This window comes from Balaenoptera musculus, chromosome 15, assembly GCF_009873245.2.
Source record: "Balaenoptera musculus isolate JJ_BM4_2016_0621 chromosome 15, mBalMus1.pri.v3, whole genome shotgun sequence".
In the NCBI taxonomy this organism is placed as follows: Eukaryota; Metazoa; Chordata; class Mammalia; order Artiodactyla; family Balaenopteridae; genus Balaenoptera; species Balaenoptera musculus.
In genome coordinates this window covers 21,669,686-21,691,157 of record NC_045799.1, presented here as the reverse complement: position 1 = coordinate 21,691,157, position 21,472 = coordinate 21,669,686, and the positions used below count along the sequence as shown (strand labels likewise).

General features: G+C 41.5%; 1 protein-coding gene across 7 annotated transcripts in view; it reads left to right on the top strand.

Annotated features, from left to right (window-relative positions):
* Nucleotides 1–21,472, top strand: part of RPRD1B (regulation of nuclear pre-mRNA domain containing 1B) — an 80,202-nt gene that overhangs the window by 19,033 nt on the left and 39,697 nt on the right. For all 7 annotated transcript variants that reach the window (XR_005016414.1, XR_005016412.1, XR_005016413.1 and 4 more), the window contains exons 4-6: nt 3,578–3,690; nt 5,251–5,377; nt 11,571–11,746. Coding sequence is in view for 4 of the 7 variants with exons in the window: in XM_036825079.1 (XP_036680974.1) it covers nt 3,578–3,690; nt 5,251–5,377; nt 11,571–11,746 (416 nt within the window). In the remaining 3 variants the exon portion in view is untranslated. The remainder of the gene's footprint in view (nt 1–3,577; nt 3,691–5,250; nt 5,378–11,570; nt 11,747–21,472) is intronic.

Genomic DNA, 21,472 nt, shown 5'->3' with positions numbered 1-21,472 from the left:
AAGGAATAAGACACTTGCTGTTGCGATTGGAGAGGTAAGGCCTGTGCCTGCCAGTTGCCATGCAAAGTGGCAAGGGCCCAGCGCTTTCAAAGAGAGGCCCCGGTGCTGTGGGGGCTGGAGGGAGAGGATGACAGTCGGAAGGGAGTGCTCAAGGTGGTTCTGCCGTTACCATCACCAAGGAGACTTTGAACTTAGGTGGCCTTTTCAGGGTTTTGAGTAGAGGCATGATGGGGTGAGAGCTCAGCTCTAGGAAGATGGTGTAGTCTAAGTTGCAAGAGTGACTAGAAGAGGCAGAGAGCCCAGCTGGGACAGCGGTCTGGACAAGGCATGCGAAAGGACAGGTGGCTGATAAGAGGCTTTGGGAAGGAGCAGAAAGAGGATGTAAGGAAGAATTCCTCACAATTGTGGAATCTGCTAGAAGTTGGGACTTTGGGAAAGATTCCACTGTTCTCCAAGGCATTGTACCTGGAAGATGGGGCCAGTGGCAGTGTTCATAATGGTAATAGGTAGCTCAGGAAAGGAGGAGCCCTGTGGAGGAAATGATGAATAATTTATTTCCAGTAGGTCCTCTAGTGGAGATACGAGAGAACTGGAAAAGTAGGATGATAAAGGTTACCTCCTGTTATACCCTCTTCCATCAGGATGGCGAAGGACTGAAATGGCCCTAAAATTGTCATCAGTTTGGTTTCGGTTTTGCATTGCTAGAAGTGAGTGGCAGCATGAAGTGGTAAAAAGAACTCCAGATTAGGAGACACAAGACTTTTGCTGTAGGACCCAGACTTAGACTAATGAGCTCTCTGGCTCTGGACACACCACAGCCGGTGGGCCTTGACATTCTCATGAAAAATGAGGTGGGGGCAGTGGGGAAAGCAAATACATAGGTCTGCCTAAGGCCTTCCAGTGCCAAAATTCAGGGATTCTGAGTGTCCTGAGATGTTCAGTGATGTGTGGTTTTTATACATAATAATTTCTGTATGAGAGTTGGAAAACTGAAGGATTCAAATTTTATATTTTTTTCTACCTTCTTTAGTGTTTAACAATTATTTATTGAGCATTCTTCTAGGTGTTTGGAAGTGAACAGAACAATACTGTAAATTTTTTTTTTTGCTCTTATGCTTACATTCTCTAGTGGCTACTCATCAAACATGGCCACTTTGATGCTGTAATGGCTAAATGTTTACACGGGTCATACCACACACTACACATTAATTAGGCAGCCACTGTGTGCAAAGTACTGTTAGATATTTCATATGCAGATTATATCCTTATAGATTTTCTGTTTGAAAAATACAGACGTCCTTGCTTTGCATAGGAGTGCAGGACTGTAAAAATGACCATTCAAGCTGAAACCGTACAGAGTGATCTTAATAATCAATGGGAAAAATTACAATTATTCTGTGACTTAAAATTTTTTATCAAAGAATTAAAAACTCACTGTTGATTGCAATTGTATAGGAAAACAAAAAATATAGTAAAATTAAGACTTATTTAGCATGCTGTAACATAAATTAGAAACATTGTGAGTTAAAGTGTTTATTTCTCTGTAACAAACTTATCAAGAGCGGTTTGAACAAAGCTTGTTGCATCTTTTCCATCTTTGTCATACTTCTTCCTAAATTTGGATCAGCTTTCAACATTTTATCCTTTGTGCTTTCAGTGTTGTGAAGTATCTCAGAATTCCTTTAAAGTGAAGTTTTTTGTCAGCATCACTTCCTCTGGGACATTGTCATCCTTTTCATCACAACCACATTCTTCATTTATGTTGATGAGTTGGCCTTCAAATTCCTCTGGCTGCGAATCCAGCGCCTCTAGAAGAGCATGGCAGTGCCGGCATCCCCACAGCCAGCTGTTTCTTCTACAGCCCCATTTGTGTTCCATGTGAACTTCATTTCCAGCGTTCATTTTAGTTTTAGTTTCTTTGCTGCTCTTTCATCTTTGTCAGTCAGTTCCCTGTTTTTGATTATTTATTTTTATAAAATGTCACGTGGATTTTGTCACTGGGAGACTAACAACACAACTAAACACTTTGTTGTCTGTGTGTGAACTGAATAACGGAGGTGCAGTAACCAATTACTGACCTTGGGAGAAGTGATGCAGTCAGTAATCATGATGCACTTCTATTATTTATGTAGTGATTTGTGGACTAAAGTTAGCAGCGAGGTTTTGTTGTTTATGCAATTACACAGAGTAAATATGCCGTGGTAACTGAAATTTGAACTCTGTTGTTGGGGGAATAGTGTCATTTAACCAAACTGTAGTAATAAATCTGTGCATAATTGAATAGTGCAAAGACAGGACTGCCGGTAATGCAAATGCTGCTGTTTCTCTTCTTTAGTAGAACAAACAAAAACATTAAGAAAAAATAAAATCCACGATATTGACTTGGCTTTCACATCAAACATAGCCTGGTCAGTTAATATGTAAGGTAGAGAACAGGAACTACATCCTGGGTTCCAGAAGAAAATGTTGAATCAAGCAGGAAGTGTACATGATTCTGTTTATATCTCACAGAGTTCTGAGGCAGGTGCATGGCGACCCTCATTTGACAGATGAGATGGAAATTGTGTGATGCTAAGTAAGTTGAATTCAGTGGAAAGAGCACAGATTTTGAAATCATACCATTACATGAGTTGTTTAGCCTCTCTGGGTCTTCATTTTCTCACCTCTAAAGTGGAGATACTATTGTACATCTTAGAATTGTTGGAAGGATCAAATGTAAAGAAGCTATTGCAGTGCCTGGCACATGTTAGGCATCCAATGGTTTCTTTACTTTCCAAACCTGAATTTCTCATTTAGATTTATGTCCCTCAGTTGTTTGGCATTTATTTTGTATTGTCCAATTTAATGCAAAAGGAATGATTTTGGAATTAACACATCTTTCATAACAATTTAAAAGCATGTGGTATGGATCATAAAAAAATGTAACCTGTTAGCCTCAGAAGTGGTTAATTTTAAAATGGTGACTTATGTAATTTCTCTCAGTAATATGTCATAATGCTCAGTAATGGTTATTTTAAATTTTAAGGTAAAACTAGGTTTGTTTTGTTCTTAAAGGGATAGTTTAAAGGATGTTTGTTTTTAGAGCTTTTGACACAATTTTATTGATGGGTCTCTCTCTACTACTTATTTTCTGAAATGACCCTGGAAAGCGTAAAGTATCTCATTTTGTACACGGTATATTCCCTACAAACCCTTGCACACAACAGCTTGCTTCATTACACATTACATTTTCTGATGAGGTTTCTTACCTTTTTTTTTTTTTTTTTTTTTTTTTAAGATAATGACGTTTTTAACAAAATGTGTTAGTTTGGTAAATTTCACTTTTAGATGCTTTTTTTCAGTAGTATTTTTCCAGTGAGTCAATCTGAGATGACAGACTGAGGCCATTTTGACTCTTCAGTAACGTAGGGAATGACCACCAATTGAAAATAAGTGGCTTAAAGGTTAATATTAAGCCATCTCTGGAAATGTACACCCCTTCTACCCTTTCTTACTTGCGACCCATTGTGCATAGCATTTGACTCTTACCTGTACAGGCTGTGGTGATGCAAATTTGTCACTTTTTTCTTTCCTCTAGCAACAGAGGAGAAGAAATCTCTAAAGCGAACTTTTCAGCAAATACAAGAGGAGGAGGATGACGACTACCCTGGAAGCTACTCTCCCCAAGATCCTTCTGCAGGACCCCTCTTGGTATGTCTTGACCCCCAGAGAGTAGGGCAGAGTGGCTTGGAGTGACCTCTAGTTGAAGGTTCTGGCCACAGGGTGGCGCCAGTGACCAATAGTATGGAATCACCAGCGGGCAGCTCTTGGCACTGGGTGCAAGATCCACCTAGTGAAGCTTGCCGGACAGCAGGCTTGATTTTGCCTTTGCATGCCCTGAATCTGGGATGGATTTGTAAGAGTACTTGGATTTGGGTTTTTTCACTCCTAGAAATTGAAACTATTCTTTAAAAAAGTAGACTTTTGTAAAGGGATAGATAATGTTACAAAGGCATTCAAAAGTCCTCTACCATGGCTTGTCTCCAATAGCATGGTTGTTTCTTATAAGTAGACAACATAGTAGTTTTTAAGGACAGTCTGTGTAGCAGTAGCAAATTTACTACACTATAACCTATTTAAATATTAAAACAGGGAGCTAGCATTTATTGAGTTTTTAGCTATGTATCTGCATTGTTTGACCCTTTGTGTAAGTTAGTTCATGACCTCTGTGTGGTTGGTTTTAGCTGTTTGTTTATGTATTTATTCATTTACAGTCAAAGAAAGTGAGGCTCAAGGAGACAGATTAAGTAACCTGCCCAGTGTTTTAACTGAATCTGAGTCTGACTGACTTCAGAGCCCATGCTCTTTTCACTGAGTTGCACTGCCTCTCATTTTGCCGAAAACAGCTTTATTTTATTACACATGGGTGTGTTTAAGGCTTGTGTAAATAAGAAGCATGTCCGATTTGTGTTATGTTAAAATGTTGAATTAGTCCAGGGGTCAAATGAAAGCAGTGTTAGGCCATATATCTTTGCATTTAAAAACTTTCAAGAGAACAGCCTGAATTACCAACTTTCAGGATAACCTGACTACCGTCTACATGGTAGCCTTAGGGTCATTATGGACTAGCTAACCTGTCAGCGTTGTGTGTCTCCTGACAATTAAAAAAGCCCCTTTCTGGCATACACAAAAGATGCATTCTTGGTTTGCTCTTCTTGGTTTTCTTCCCTCTTTGTTTGTAACTAATGAGCTTGACACATTTAATTTTGGGAGTGACTGCCAAAATCAAAAATGTCATCTTTGTGATATTCATTTTGTAGAGCAAATTCAAGAAAGAATTGAAGTAGGTAGTGTCATTTCATTTAGTCAGTCAACACACAAATTGCTAAGCATTTGACATGTATACTTTTATTCTAAACTGGAGGCCATTCTGTACTAGCGATCATGCATCCTTTGAAACTAAACAGTATGAACCAGACTCCATTTTCTTAAGTTGCCAAAAACATGTTCTTTAAAAAAATTCTCTTTCACAGTTATGTAGAATTTCATTTGTGTTCTACCATGGACTTAGAAAAATTATGTACATTCTCTTAGAATTTGTATCATTGACTTCAGCATATACTCTGGGATAAGAACAATGATTTTTTTAAATGTCAGGGATGATCATTTTTAGAATTTGCCTCCACCTCTTTTAACTCCAGCTAAGTTTCTTTAAACCCCATATCCCCATATGTCTTAATGGATAGTGTTGTTTGTGTTTTCATTGTACAGACTGAGGAACTAATCAAAGCTTTGCAGGACCTGGAAAATGCTGCATCAGGGGATGCTACTGTCCGACAGAAAATTGCTTCTTTACCCCAGGAAGTGCAAGATGTTTCTCTTTTGGAAAAAATAACAGGTGAGAAGGTAGTTTGGGTGAAAGATGAGGGGAGGGAGACATATCTCCAATGCATCAAACCCCAGGACATGCTTATGTCTGCAAATACAGACCTTCCACATGGTGTTGGGTTCTCTGTCATCTTGGGATTTGCAAACATAACTCACATGCTGAACAAAGAAGCTGCTGGAATAGTCCGAGCTTGAATAGTGACTCTAGGAATTACTGCAGAAATGCTAGCATGCCATAACCTGTGGTACTCAATACAAGTAAGGTCTTTTGAAACCACAGTGCAAATTATGTGTGCGGGGGCAGACTGGGTGAAGGCATTAAACTCATGACCCTTTCCAAAAAAAAAAATTGTGATTCAGTGCTGTGACTTCTGCATTGTACACTGACATACCCCATAGATGATAGTGCCTTCAGTGCCAAGAACTCCAGGTTTGTATTGTTAGTCATGTCATTTTGCCCTCTTGATGATCACCCCCAATTAAACAGGGAGGAGCAGTTGTCATTCTTCCCGCTTTATGCGTGGGCAGTTGAGAGGAAGGAGTGAGGTGCCAACTCATGTAGAGTATGCTCTGCGCCAGGTGCTTCTTCCAGCCTAGGCTGCAGAGCCTGTGTTCTTTCCGTTACAAAAGCTCGGACCTGTTGTTCCACTCTCGTCCGAGGGCCACCATTTTCTCCTTCCAGTCCCTTACCTTGGCTGCTTCACTCACTTCCTCCATATCCATTTAAAGGAAATCAAGGTTACTCATGAAATACTTCCTTCACTGAACAGACGTTTGAGGCACCCCGTGTGGCATCTGCTCTAGGGGCCGCACCCACATCCCGTCACAGGTTAAGTGCCCCAAAGGAAAGGAAAGCAGAGGTGTGGGGGTGGAGACGCTGTTCTAAAAGTGCCCAGGGAGGTCTTCCTGATGAGATGGGCTTTGATCAGAGGCCCCCCGATGAAGAAGCAAGCTGTGAGGAGACCTAAGGGAAGGCAGTGCCCCCCAGGTGGAGGGAGCGGTACCCGGGAAGACCTTCAGGCAGGAGTGTGCTTAGTTGGAGAAGACAACACGGAGGCCTCTTGGGCTCGCTCTCTCTACTGCCACCATCCCTCACCCCAGCAATTAAACCCACTGGATTTAACAGCCTGTTGATCCCACAGTCTGTCGATCCTTCCACCTTTTCCCAGCCTTTATTCCCCTTACGGCCTCGTTTTCTTCATTACTCAGCTTGGAGTCATTACACTTACAGTCTTTATAATCACTCTCTCACACACACCCTCAGCCCCTTTTGCTCTTTTTTCCCTTCACTCTAGTCTCGTGGCAAAACCCCAACTTTTCTCCTGGTTAAATCCAACTTTTGTTGTTGTTATAAGGACCACATCATTTATTCTTACTGTCAGAATCGCAATCTGCAAAATTGGAAGCAAATTAATATAAAACTAGCAGTGTATATAATTTCATTTGTTTTCACTGACTTAAAGGATTTATATGGCTTTTAAAAATTATTTATTTATTTTGATTTTTAATTATGGTGAAATACACCTAACAAAATTTACCATCTTAACCATTCTTAAGTGTGCCACTCAGAAGTGTTAAGTACATTCACGTCGTGCAACCAATTTCAAGAACTCTCTTCATCTTGCAGCACTGAAGCTCTATACCATTAAGTAACAACTCATTTTCCCCACCCCCAGCTCCTGGCGGTCACCATTCACAACTGAATGTGTCTGGGCAGAACAAATAAACACTGGCTGACTTTTCTTCCTACTTCTGTGGATGAGCATGCTGTTTTCTAAAGCAGCCCCTCTGCCTGTTAGACCTATTCCTTCTCACCTACTCAAGAACACTGCTCCAACAATTCTCCCCTGTTCTCCTGCATCTCCAGTTTTTTTTTCCCCTTTACTGGATCATTCTCCATAGCATAAAAACAGGTATTCTTTTTCCCATTTGGGAAAAATTTTTTTCTTGACCCATATCTTCCTCCAGCTACCATCTCATTTCTCTGTTCTTTATAGCAAAACATTCTAATATAGATCGCCAATGCTCATCTGTCTCCATCCGTGTCCCACCCCCCCACCCGCCTGCCCCGTTCTCTTTTGGTTCCACTTCACTGACTCTGCTCTTATTAGTGTTGCTGATGACTTCCATATTGCTAAAATTCAGTGGTGAATATTTTGCCCAATCTTAACTTGATCTCAGTAACATTTGGCCCAGTTGATCATTTCTTCTTCCTGAAAATACTTTCTCACTTGGTGTGGTAGACAGAATAATGATCTGCCAAAATGTCCATGTCCTAATTCTCAGAACCTGTGAATATATTATCTTATATAGGAAAAGGGACTTTGTGGATGTGATTGAGTTAAGGATCTTGAGGTGGGGAGATTATCCTGGGTTAGCCAAGTGGGCCCGGTCCTTATAAGAGGGAGGTAGGAGGGCAAGAGTCAGAGGAGATGTGACTGTGGAAGCAGAAGTTTGAGAGATGCATTTTGAAGATGGAGGAAGGGGCCATGATAATGAATATTAAGACAATCCATTTATGTTGTTTTAAGCCACCAGGTTTGTGGTGATCTGTTAGAGCAGCAGAAGGAAGCTGGGACCGCATATTCTCCTAGCATTCCTCCTCTCTCTGATTGTGTCTTTTCAGTCTCCTTTGCTGGTTTCTTCCCTCCTCCTTCACCTCTTAATTTTGAGTAATTAGCCCTCTTTCCTAGTTAGTTTCACGGACAGTTCCTCTCATTCTGTTCGATGACTTTAAATAATAATTTTTATGCTAATGATCCCCTAATTTACATCTCTAGTGTTGACCTCTCCCTTGAACTTGAGACCCACGTATCCAGCCTCGTGCTCAGTGTTACTATTTGGGTAGCTCGAAAGACATTTCAGATTTGACCTGTCCGAAAGCAAAGTTCTCATCTTCCCTCCAAAATTTCTCTCACGGTCTTTTCCATCTCAGTAGATGACCCCCTCATAATTCCTGTTGATCTGGGCTACAACTTGTATCTGACACCTTGTTACCACCTCCGCTGCTGCCACCTGGTGCGAGTCACCACCACCTTCACTTGAATTATCACAGTAGCCTCCCATCTGCTCTCCCTGCTGCCTGCTTGTCCTCCAGTCATCTTTCTGTCGTCAACATAGTAACCAGAGTGATCTGCTAAAATGGAAGTTGGATCATGTCCCCCCTCTGCTCAGAACACTCTAGTCATATGGGTTCCTTGCTAGGCACTTTCCCCTCCAAAGGCCTTTGTACTTGGCTGTTTCCTCTGCCTGGAATGATCTTCCCCGGATAGTCACGTGACTTGTTCTCTCACTACCTCCAGCCCTTGGTTTCTGTATCACCTCAGTGAAGCCTACCCTGGCTACCTTTTTTTTTTTTTTTTTTTCCTTTGACTGCATTGGGTCTTTGTTGCTGTGCACAGGCTTTCTCTAGTTGCAGCGAGCGGGGGCTACTCTTCGTTGTGGTGTGTGGGCTTCCGTTGCGGTGGCTTCTCTTGTTGCGGGGCTCAGGCTCTAGGCACGCGGGCTTCAGTAGTTGCAGCATGCGGGCTCAGTAGTTGTGGCACGTGGGCCCTAGAGCACACGGGCTTCAGTAGTTGCAGTGGGTGGGCTCAGTAGTTGCAGTGCACGGGCTTCGGTAGTTGTGGCGTGCAGGCTCAGTAGTTGTGGCTCGCAGGCTCTAGAGCTCAGGCTCAGTAGTTGCGGTGCCCGGGCTTAGTTGCTCCGTGGCATGTGGGATCGTCCCGGACCAGGGATCGAACCCGTGTCCCCTGCATTGGCAGGCGGATTCTTAACCACTGCACCACCAGGGAAGTCCCTGGCTACCTTACTTAAAATTGCCTCCCTCCCTCTGAATGCCCCATTTTTCCTCCTTTGCCTTATTTTTCTGTAGAGTTCTTATCTTCAGCTGGTAAATAACTAAAATATAGTGTATTACTTATTTCTCTTCCTCCCTGAGATTGTAAACTTGCGGGCAGAGAGTTTTTGTCCTTTGTGTTACCTGTTGGCTCAGAGCCTAGGACAGTGTTGGACACACAATAGGAGCCCACGTATTCGTCAGGCTAATTGGAAGATTTGGAGTATAAAATTTGATTGGAGTGAGTTTAGTGACAGCAGTAGGGGAGGAGGTGGGTACCAGGAGGATAGACAGCTTTCTTGAGAAGTTCTGCTTTAAGAGGAGCAGGGATGTGGAGCAATAGCTAGAGAGTGACACACAGTCAGAAGATAGAGCAACGTGTGTGTGTGCTGGTGCGTGCTTCCGGAGGGAGAGAAGTTGATGAGGCATGGGGAAACGCAGGGGACAGACCCAGAAACTTGAGTCTTGGAGTAAGCAGGAGGGGGTGGGATGCCCATGCGCAAGTGAAGGGCTGGCCAAAAGAGGCACACAGCCGTCGTCTGTGTGGCTGGGAGGGCAGAGCATGTGAGGACAGCCACAGGTAAGTTCTTCGAAGTGAGCATCTCGCTGCTACGTTTTGGCTGCATATTCTTCTATAGCTCATAAAACTATTACAGGTTCTTTTTCTGGTTTGTAATTATTTGTGTGAATGAATTATTTTCTTTGTACACTCCTTGGAGTGTAAAAGAATTGTTTTTATTTATTTATTTATTTTAATCTCAAAAATTAGTGTTTTCCTTGCCTTTTTCTGCCACAGGCACTTAAACATTTTAATGAATTAACCATTACAAAAAATAGCTAAGCAGTGACAAAGCTAAAGCAGCCTAACCACCCCAGCAGCTTACTCCCAGACCGCACCACCAATCTAGAAGAATAAGTGTCACTGTCTGCTTCACCCTCAGCGACTGAGAATGTCTCTTTCCTTTGTGTTCTCTTTGGCTCAGTCCTCCTCCACCAAGAACATCCTGTTGTTTCCCTGTCCCCGAGGAGCATAGAGGTACCTGATCTTTGACATCAGGTCTAATTTGGAATCCCTCAACAGTCCATCTTCCAGTATTCACGTAGAGAAGGCATCTAAAAGTCAGGCGGACTGTTTGCCAGAGAAACTGTGTTGGAATTCTTAAATCCCGGTTAGCGTATGGCAATGCTGAGGTCTCTCACCTTGACGACCTGTATTCATAGGAAGCAACGGATCTGTATCACTGTGTAACTCACTTTGAGTTTGTCCCATGGAACTACTGGAGTCTCTAGTGCTTTGTTTCAAAGCACCGATCTCTATCGATCCTTTAAGGCCCTTTTAAAATGAGGTATACCTACTTAAAAATTTTAATCTCACCATACCCACACGTAATTAATTACATCACTTCTTTGAAATACAAATAGTCCTTTGTCTTTTCTTATTTCGTAATGTTGAGCCTTGTTCACCCCTTCTTTCCAAGGATACCCTTTCTTATACTTTGATTCTTCCGCACAGTTTTTTCCTCAAACAATGAGTTGCAGCCCATTAATTGGACCTGAAATCAGTCTGGTAGATAATGACCAACATTTTTTTTTTTTTTAATGGGTTAGAAGATAGAACACCCTGCACACACTAAGGAAAGTATTGTTTTATGAAACTTTCTTTTATTTTTGTATATTTATATGAAGTGTATTTCTTAGCGTGGGTCACATTCAAAAGCATTTGAAAGCTTCTTATCAGACCCTATATTTTGTTGACTAGAAGAAGAGGTTTAAGGCTTACATAGTTTAAGAAGTAGAATCCTATAGGTCCATTTTATAGATGTGGTTTTGAGTCCCAGCTCCTCAGCAAAGAACCTGCTACTGAACCTGTCACTTTTATTAAGTCTTAGTTTCCACACCCAGGAAATGAGTGCTTGCTTTTGTATTTCAGAGGGATATGCAAAGAATATTTAATGAAATAATATGAATGAAAGCACCTTTGAAATTCTCAGAGGCAGGGAAATATTATTTCACAAATGACCTTAAATATCTCTTTCTGTTTATTTGTAGAGCTTTTGTCGCTATAGATATTTATTTATTTATTTATTTACGTTTATTCGTTTTTTGGTAGAGGCATTTAGAAATCATTTACCAGATTCCCCTCTTTGTACAATTGCCTCACTTCAGGTAATTCAGAAATGTCCCGTCTTGTTGACAGGAGTGAGTACCTTTGGATTTCTCTGTCAGCCAGTCCATTGTTTGTCTACAGGTTCTGACCTGTTCTTGGACTTGAATGTTAGAGGAGAAACTAACCTCCCCCAGAAATGTTTGCAATTATGCCTGTGTCGTTGTATATTGTCTCTCTTTTTTTAATCTCATTTGTACTTAGACAAAGAGGCAGCTGAACGTCTTTCAAAAACAGTAGATGAAGCATGTCTGTTACTAGCCGAATATAACGGGCGCCTGGCGGCAGAACTGGAAGACCGACGCCAGCTGGCTCGGATGTTGGTGGAGTACACCCAGAACCAGAAAGATGTTTTGTCAGAAAAGGAGAAAAAACTAGAAGTGAGTACATTGCAAGGCAGACCCAAACTTCCCAAGTTTCCCTTCCTGCAGCCCACATTAGGAGGTTTTTATTATGCCTTAAATAACACGTTATTTTTTCCTTTTAAAAAAATTCATGAGATGAGAACATCCATCAGATTTTTTTAAAAATAATTAATTAATTTATTTTTAGCTGCTTTGCATCTTCGTTTCTGCACGTGGGCTTTCTCCAGTTGCGGCGAGCGGGGGCTACTCTTCATTGTAGTGCGCAGACTTCTCATTGCGGTGGCTTCTCTTGTTGTGGAGCACGGGCTGTAGGCACGCGGGCCTCAGTAGTTGTGGCTCGCGGGCTCTAGAGCGCAGGCTCAGTAGTTGTGGCGCACGGGCTTAGCTGCTCCGCGGCATGTGGGATCTTCCCGGACCAGGGCTCGATCCCGTGTCCCCTGCATTGGCAGGCGGATTCTTAACCACTGCACCACCAGGGAAGTCCCTATCAGATATTGTAATTATCTGAACCTAGTTAAAAATCAAAGTCATGTTTTTATGCGTCCAGAAAAGAACAAATGGGAATGCAGAAAACAAACAATGAAGCCTTAAATAACAGCATTTAGGGTACTACTGTTGCTTTAGTGTGAACTCATATTAAAAAAACAAAATTGTAGGGCTTCACCGGTGGTGCAGTGGTTAAGAATCTGCCTGCCAGTGCAGGGGACACGGGTTCGAGTCCTGGTCCGGAAAGATCCCACATGCTGCAGAGCAACTAAACCTGTGCTCCAAAACTACTGAGCCTGTGCTCTAGAGCCCGCAAGCCACAACTACTGAAGCCCGCGTGCCTAGAGCCCGTGCTCCGCAACAAGGGAAGCCACCATAGTGAGAAGCCCACGCACCACAATGAAGAGTAGCCCCCGCTTGCCGCAACTAGACAAAGCCCACACTCAGCAACAAAGATCCAACGCAGCCAAAAACAAAAAACAAAAAAAACAAACGTATATTGAGGTACAGGAAGAATAGGCATTCAGCAAAACCAAAGAATGTTTACTTGGTAATATTTGGGAAATGCTTGAAACTTTCTTTCTTTTGGGTTATACTGAGATTTATTTCCAACTTGTATCCTTGCTAAGGCCAATAAGTAGTGTGCCTCTAAGCTCTGTCTGCAGTCTGTTCTAAAATTCCATGTAAACATAATAATGTTTATGGAGCCCAGTTCTCATACTGTTAAGAAGGAACTAATTTCCACCCTGAGCTGACACTGTCTGAGTGCCCTTGGAGAGGGCCTTCAGAACTAGTTTCTCTAGTTTGCATTTGTCTGGCTTCTTAATTAAATACATGGTGGCTTATCCTCAGTCCTTTGAGATAACTGAACCGGCAGTGTGGACATTTGGGAACTTTTGCTTGCTTCCAGCTGCTAGGCTTTCTTTTCAGGAGTGTCTACCCTTCTTTTTCTCAAAGAGACGTGGAGAAGAGTTGCAGCCAGTGGTTTGGGAAGGGAAGACAGTTTTGACTTGGAGAATCAGTCACTTACTACAAGAAACAGAGTAGATTGGGGAGGGAGGGGATAGTCCCCCTCCCCCAGCCCTGTACTCAAGAAAGACATTCTCTGGCACAGAGGGAGGGAAAGGTCAGCTAGCCCTGTGGCTGACATGATTGTGTTTGCCTTTCAACACAGTCACCTGACTTGTGCGGGGAAACGAAGGATGGGCGCTCTTTACCATGTTGTTACCTGCAATGACTACAGGAGCTGTGATGGGTAGTAGTGGTGGAAGTTTCATATTCCTAGCCAGCTTGAAAGTGGAAGATGGGAAACGGCTATAAAAAATAGTATGGCTTAGATTTAGAAATCAACACTGACCAGAAATCCTAAAGGGAGTTTCACAGGCAGTACCAGACGGTCATTTATCTGAAATGCTCATCTTTCACTGAGGAAGCGTTTTCAGCACTGTGCCCTGGGACTAATAAGAGAGTGTAATTAATGATTCTGGTTGTAAGTCACCATGCCATCTGTTGAACTGCCCCTTGGCAACACATTAAGGGCTTTCTCTGATCTGTCAGACATTGATTATCATGAGCAGCTGCTGTCGGGTGGAACGTGGCACGCTACCATAGAGGACAGAGTCTTTGAGAAGGAGATTGGGTTGGTAGCGTGAATTAACTCTTTGTACGTCTCCCTTCCTCGTAGTTGCACTTTCCTCCCTATATTTCTTGGGGGATCATTCTGGTTTCTGTAGAACCAGTGGTTTGCTAGATGCCACAAGAGGTCATTAAGGCAGAGAGATGGATCAGAGATTTGAGTGTGTTTTGTTGCTTTCCAGCCCAAATTTCTTTACTCATCTGGGCATTGGAATTCCATTGCTTTAAGAATCAGAACAGGTATGTCCCACCACTGGAAAGTACAGATTCTGAACTGCCAGTTCTTATTCCAAACCATGTCTCTCAGCCACGTGAACAAAACTATTCATCGTAAAAGTGGAGCTAAATTTGCTACATTTAAAAAAACAAACTACTAGATATAACATAAGATGTTGAAAGATGGTTTTAGTTCTTTCTTTATCCATGTTTGCTAAAAATATGAACGGTTTGCTCCCTAGAATCTGAGGTTTTTCTCTCATATCCCATAGTAGACTGGTCTTAATTCCATTATATCCTTACAGTGATGATAAAACTTGCTAAGTATGTGCCACTTGAAAGGTGCATTATTATTATGAATTCTTATAAATCTTCCAAAAGTCTCTTATTGATGAGGACAGTAAATAAAGTTACCTACCTTTTTAACATTTATTTTTTTTTAATACTGCCAATCCTTGTTTTAAAACTGCCACATCATGAAGTCTGCTTTTATTTTTTAATCTTTTCATTGCTGTCGGTGTAGAATATGGAATTCTTACAACTCTGGAAATGTAATTATTTGCTTGAGAGTCTCTTTTCTTCCCAAAGTTCTAATTTGTTAACACGTAAGGTTTTTTTCTTCAAGTTTATATCTTCCTTACATAATAATCATACCTTTTTATTCTTTCACTTGAGAATTTTATGTTATATTTCTCAGTGGCTTCTAAAGTTTGGGATAGGGAATATAATGATTCAGTACCTAGGATGATTCAGACCCTGGGATGTAGAAGACAGAGTTACGGCTCACAGAGAGATTGTGTTTCTGCCCTCAAGGAAATCATATTCTTGCGTAAACAGCATGGGTGAACATAAAACCAAACTGAGGGATTATACATAATATAGATCAAGGAGACAATTGGCAATTGTGATTGTGGTTTAAGGTTAAGTCCAAACTTCCTGGCAGGCACTAAAGCCTTTTCTTAAAAGGAAATAGCAATTGAAGAAGGGAAATATACTTATAAATGGAGAACAGCCAGACTGGAGCACACAGATTTATGAAAGGAGACAAAGACAGAAGGTATGGGAGCGGGGTGCCAGAGCCCTCCTGTGGGAATTAGGCTCCATACTCTTTCAAGGGCTGCTTATTCAGCCATGAAGTCAACAAAGCCCATGCCAGGCAGGAGATAATCGGAGAGGAGCATGATGTACGCCCCTCAATGAGCTTCCACTCTAGTGTGGGAAAAACAGCGAAAAAGGAGTTAAAGGAGAATGTGAGACATGTTCTAAGTAAGGGGACTATCCTAACTCACTGTGTCTAAGTTAAAATAGACCAAGGAAAAATGAATATGTTAATTGTTTAACATTAATTTGATCTGAAGTTTATTTAAAATATAAGAGAATCATAAAATGCACGGGCAGTTTTTGAGCAACATACTGCCTTCAGCAGGTCTTCCAAAGTTCATTAGAATATGTGCTCTTTGGCTGCTCTTGCAGTGTCAGGAACATAATTGTTCCTCAGTAAATATTTGTTCTGTGAGTTAAATTCATCACCTGATGAAACCTTATTTCATAAAGAAGAGGATTTTCTAGGTTGCATTAAAAAATTAATTCTTGGTTGTAAAGAATATATCAGTAAAGAAAGGTGAGTATTTGATGGAAACTGTGGGTTTCCTCCTTTGTGTTGCTTTTCTTTTTTTTTCCTTGAAGTAGAATCATGATTCATTTTGAGGTGATTATTTTTTTTACCTTTTCTTTTTTTTCTGCTTTTCCTTTTGGGTCTTATGGTAGACATTGGCCTTAAACTCCAGGCAGGGTTAGAAGGAGAGCTGCTTAATATTTGTCATGCTTTTTGTCATGAACATGAGGAAACACAGAAATGGGAAAGAAGGCATGTAGAAGGAAGCACAAACAGCAGCCCCAAAGTGAGGATAAGGAATGTGGAGGATACAGAAGAAGGTGAATTCAAAAAGGAAAAGGCCAAAGGTACCAGAAAAGCCTCTAAACTTCAGTTCTTGGAGCAAAAGGAAGGTTTGTTTCTGGGTGACAGAGGTGACCATTACCCCAAGTGACTGCTAGAAGCTTACAAGCCATAGAGTAGGACAGACAAAGTCCCCGTCTTGTCAGTTTGGAGAAAGTATGATGTGGTATGTTCCGTCTGACTGATCAGGGCATGTGAAAAGCAGAGAGAGAGAAGAAAATTTATTTGTACAAGCATTGAAGAAAAAAAATCAAAAGGAGGAAGGTACCCAAAATTTTACCACCTTAACACATCAGTTGGTTTCTTTTACATCATGGTGTTTGACTAGCAGTGCTCTAGAACTGAAAGGAGACAGTTCTGTGATACACATGCCACTTGGTACACACACAGACTATATGCCACACAGGGAAGAGCTCTGGGGAGATGTGTTCCTATCTGCAGATTTTTTTTTTTTTTAATTCTTTATTTTAATGCAGGCATCTAATGCTACTTTTTTTTAAAATAAATTTATTTATTTTTATTTTTGGCTGCATTGTGTCTTTGGTGCTGTGCGCAGGCTTTCTCTAGTTGCGGCGATTGGGGGCTACTCTTCGTTGCGGTGCGCGGGCTTCTCATTGCGGTGGCTTCTCTTGTTGCGGAGCACGGGCTCTAGGCGCGCGGGCTTCAGTAGTTGTGGCTCACAGGCTCTAGAGCGCAGGCTCAGTAGTTGTGGCTCACGGGCTTAGTTGCTCCGCGGCATGTGGGATCTTCCCAGACCAGGGCTTGAACCCGTGTCCCCTGCATTGGCAGGCGGATTCTTAACCACTGCGCCACCAAGGAAGCCCCCAGATTTTTTTTAATTGAGGTGAAATGTATAGAACATAAAAGTAATAACCATTTTAAAATGTATGCATTTCAGTGGCGTTTAGTACATTCATAGTATTATGCAACCATCACCTATATCAAGTTCCAAAACATTTCACATTCCGTCATACCAAAAGAAAACCCTGTACCCATGAACGAGTCATTCCCTATGCGCCCCCTCCTCCCAGCCCCTGGCAACCGCCAGCCTGCTTTCTATCCCCATGGATTTGCCAATGCTGGATATTTCATATAATTGTGTCTGGCTTCTTTCACTTAGCATGTTTTTTAGGTTCATCCACGTTGTAGCATGTATCAGTACTTCATTTCTTTTTATGGCTGAATTGTCCATTGTATAGGTATGAAAAAATGTCTACCCATTAATTTATTGATGGACAGTTGGATTGTTTCTGCATTTTGGCCATTATGAATAATGGTGCTGTAAACAGTTGTGTACAAGTTTTTGTGGGGACATATGTTTTATTTCTCTTGGGTATATGTATAACTAGGAATAGAATTGCTGGGTCATAAAGTGAATTCTATGTTTAACTTTTTGAGGAACCACCAAAACTGTTTCCCATAGCAGCTGTACCATTTTACATTCCCATTAGCAGTGTATGAGGGTTCCAGTTTCTCCACATCCTCATCAGCACTTGATAACTGTCTGTCCTTTTTAAATTCTAGCCATCCTAGTGGATGTGAAGCGATATCTTGTGGTTTTGATTTGCATTTCCATGACAACTAACGGGGATGAGCGTCTTAGCATGTGCTTGTTGGCCATTTGTGTATCTTTTTTTTGAGCAGTGTTTATTCAAGGCCTGTGCCCATTTTTGAATTGGGTTGTTTGTTCTTGAATTGTAAGAGTTCTTTGTATGTTCTGGATATTAAACTCTTAGCAGATAAATGCTTTGCAGATATTTTCTCCCATTTTATAAGTTGTCTTTTCACTTTCTTCATAATGCCCTTTGAAGTAGTAAGTTTTTAATTTTGGTGAGTTCTACTGTGTTTTTTCTTGTGTTGCCTGTGTTTTGGTGTCACATTTAAGAATCCATTGGCAAATCCCAGATCATGAAGATTTACTCCTGTGTTTTCTTCTAGGAGTTTTGTAGTTTTAGCTTTTACATTTGGGTTGTTGAGTTAATTTTGGTATATGACGTGAGGTGGGGCAGGGGGACGTGAGTGCAACTTCATTATCTGCATATAGATATCTAGTTGCCCCAGCACCATTTGTTGTCCCCCACTGAATACTTGGCACTTTTGTAAAAAAATCGGTTGGCCATAGATGTATGGGTTTATTTCTGGACTGTCTGTTCTATTCCACTGATCTGTGTGTCTGTCCTATGCAGGTATCACAACTCTTTTGATCTCTGTAGCTTCATAGTAAGTTTTAAGATCAGAAAATGTGAGTTCTCAACTTTGTTGTTGTTTTTCATTATTGTTTGGCTATTTGGGGCCTGTTGCAATTCTGTGTGAATTTGAGGATCAGCTTTTCCATTTCTGCAAGAAAGGCTGTTGGAGTTTTAATAGGAATTGTATTGAATCTGGAGATTGCTTTGGGCACTATTGCCATTTTAACAATCTTAAGCATTCTAATCCATGAACATGAGATGTCGTCCCAATTATTTAGGTATGCTTTAATTTCTGCTGCAGGATTTTAAAAGAGATGCTAGAGTATCACTTACTGATGCACTTGATATTATAAAGGCCCTGTTTAGGTGCCCTGGGTATCAGGGACCACAGTAGAAGACAGTATGCGCCTCCTTTCAGTAGGCAGTGTCTTACGCACCTCTAGAAGGCATGCATATGTATGCGTGTGCACTCAACAAAGTCACCAGGGCATGGTCAGTGACAGCCAGCTTCACTCTGCAAAGTAAAGGCCTGGATGTCTAGGTAAGGTCGTTAACAGGATTACTGAGCTGGACAGAACCTTAGAGATTGTATAGTCCAGCTTCTGAATTGGTAAAGAAACTCAGACCCAGAGTTAGCCCAGACCAGGAATACAATTCAAAGCAGACATCTTGTAATTTTTATTGGGTTTGTGTTTTTGTTTGTTTATTGTGGGTTTTTTAAATTAATTAATTTATTTCATAAGGTCAGGTCACAGCAGAAAGACACTACACAGAAGAGTAGCCAGAGTTGATCATTTCAGCAATCCCAAGAATCTTGTTTCAGAGACATGACATCTTATGGAGGGGGATTAAAATGGTTGCATGAAAGCATTCTAAAGTGGCCCTCGAGAAAACCTTTCTGAGTTTGAGAGAGCCCATTTTGCCACCAAGGTTCTGAGTACCCTCCTGCTATAACTGTGCATGCTCTTGCTCTGAGAGGAAGGGAGAAATTGGTTCATGGAACTTGGGCCTGCTGCTCTTTCCCCAGCTTGGCTCCTCCCCCTCAGCTGTAATGAATTCAGGAGCACAGCTTTCTACTTCAGGCAACACAGCTGGGAAGGGGGAAACAGCCCGGAATCCAGCATTGTCTTGTGATTCTTCATGTATCTGTTTGTAATTTGGTTATAACAGACTTCAGAAAGTCTTTGACTGTAGCTGAGGGGCGCTAAACCAAACTGCTGGCTGTCTGTTGTTTTTGGCAGCATCCTCCACCTCCCTGCAGGGAGCACGTGGTTAGAAGTGTTCATTCCTGTAATGGGATAGGCAGTAGGTGGAGATAGAGAGCTCCTTTTTTGTCAGCTTTGGAGTAAATTCTCCCCTTTCCCCATGGTGATGGAAGCCAGTATCTCATCATCCATTATAGTGAGGGCAGATGGGAGCAGGTGATCTAATCCTCATTTTATAATCGGAGGGGGTTTTTGTTTGTTTTTTTGGTTTTTAAAAAATTTTTGGCCACACTGCGTGGCATGCGGAATCTTAGTTCCCTGACCAGGGATTGAACCTGTGTCCCCTGCAGTGGAAGCTCTCAGTCCTAACCACTGGCCCACCAGGGAATTCCCTAATCCTCACTTTAGATAAGAAGACAAAGCTCAGCATTTATATGAGCAATTCAAGGTCACAGAGGAAGTCAGTGAGGACCAGAACCCCAGTCTCCTGAAACCTGACTCCAGTGATCATCTACTGTGTTCCCCTGGGAACTGAGAGGCCCTGCCTGGTCCCCCACTAAGCAGTCTTCTACACTCACTGCCCTTCCTCAGCATGTCATTCTTTCCTCCCTAGACTAGCAGTGCTGTCAGCACCACGGGCTGTAGAATAGTTGTTGAGGCAGGTCAGTCTGCTCACATGGGTCAAGTGATCAGGGGGGTTGTACTCATGTCCTTCCCTACACAGCAGGCCTTGGCTTGCTTACTGCTTTTTCATCCCTTTGATGTGGGACACTTTTTTTTTTTTTTTTTTTTTAAATAGGTTTCCCTCCAATAGTTGGGGACTTTTCTTGAGTTGTGTGGTTCTGTGAGTAATTTGGAGTTTGGAGGCAGTGTTTAGTCCTTGGATTCCTTCCATTCATTTTAGGTGCTGATTATAGCTCAGGCCAGATTTGCAGCTGGAACTTTTATCTATCGGTGTGTGCGCTTAGGTGTGTGTGTGTGTTCTTTCTATATTAATCTCTTGTCACTCCAGGGGGGAAAATGCCCCATATAATGTACTTCACTTACTTGGTGACCTAAGGGCATGGTTCACTGACATTTGAGACTTTACACTGAAAAAAGTGATGTGATTTCAAAGCTCTCCCAGCTGGAATTCCATACTTTTTTTTTTTTTAAGATTTTTTTTGGTGTGGACCAATTTTAAAGTCTTTATTGAATTTGTTACAATATTGCTTCTGTTTTATGTTTTCGGTTTTTTTGCCGCAAGGCATGTGGGAGCTTAGCTCCCTGACCAGGGATCAAACCCACACCCCCTGCATTGGAAGGCAAAGTTTTAACCACTGGACCACCAGGGAAGTCCCTGGAATTCCATACTTTTAGCCGCAGTGTTGTTTTTGTATTTATAGTTCAACTTTTGATGAATCCTCCTCCTTCCTGAAACAGCTCCACTGAGTTTTAGCTGGTGTATGTAGCACTAATTTTTCGTATTTATTTATAAAGTGCATATACATATTGAGTCAAAACAGCATCCGGGCCCCATGTCACTGCTTGTCTTTGAAAACATTCATTCTTATTCAACTAATATTCAGTTCTTTCTCTTTTCTTTTTTTCTGATTATAAAAGAAGCACATCATAGGAAACGTAGAAAAATTAAGTATAAAGAAAAAAATCGTAATCTCACGACCCAGAGATAACTACTTTTAGTTTTGGTATATTTCTTTTATTTTTTTCCTCCTATTTTAAAATTAAAATAATCATAATGTCATGCCTTTTAAAACTTTACGTGATCATTTTCCCTTATTGACAAAAACTTTATAAACATTTTAAATGGCTGCTTGAATATCTGTGGTTGATATTCAATGATTATTTTTATTGTACTGTTTCTTTTTTCTCCCCCCCCCCCCCCGCCCCTCCCCACTTTGGGCTAACTTTTAGTCTGGATTATTTCCTTCCTATAAATTTCTAAAAATTGATTCTGTATGTGTGCAGATGTCTGCTTGTCTCTAAGTACCCTGCAGGTCATATGCATTTTAAGGTCTTTGCCACCAGTAGGCATTTCTGTCTTAAGGGTTCT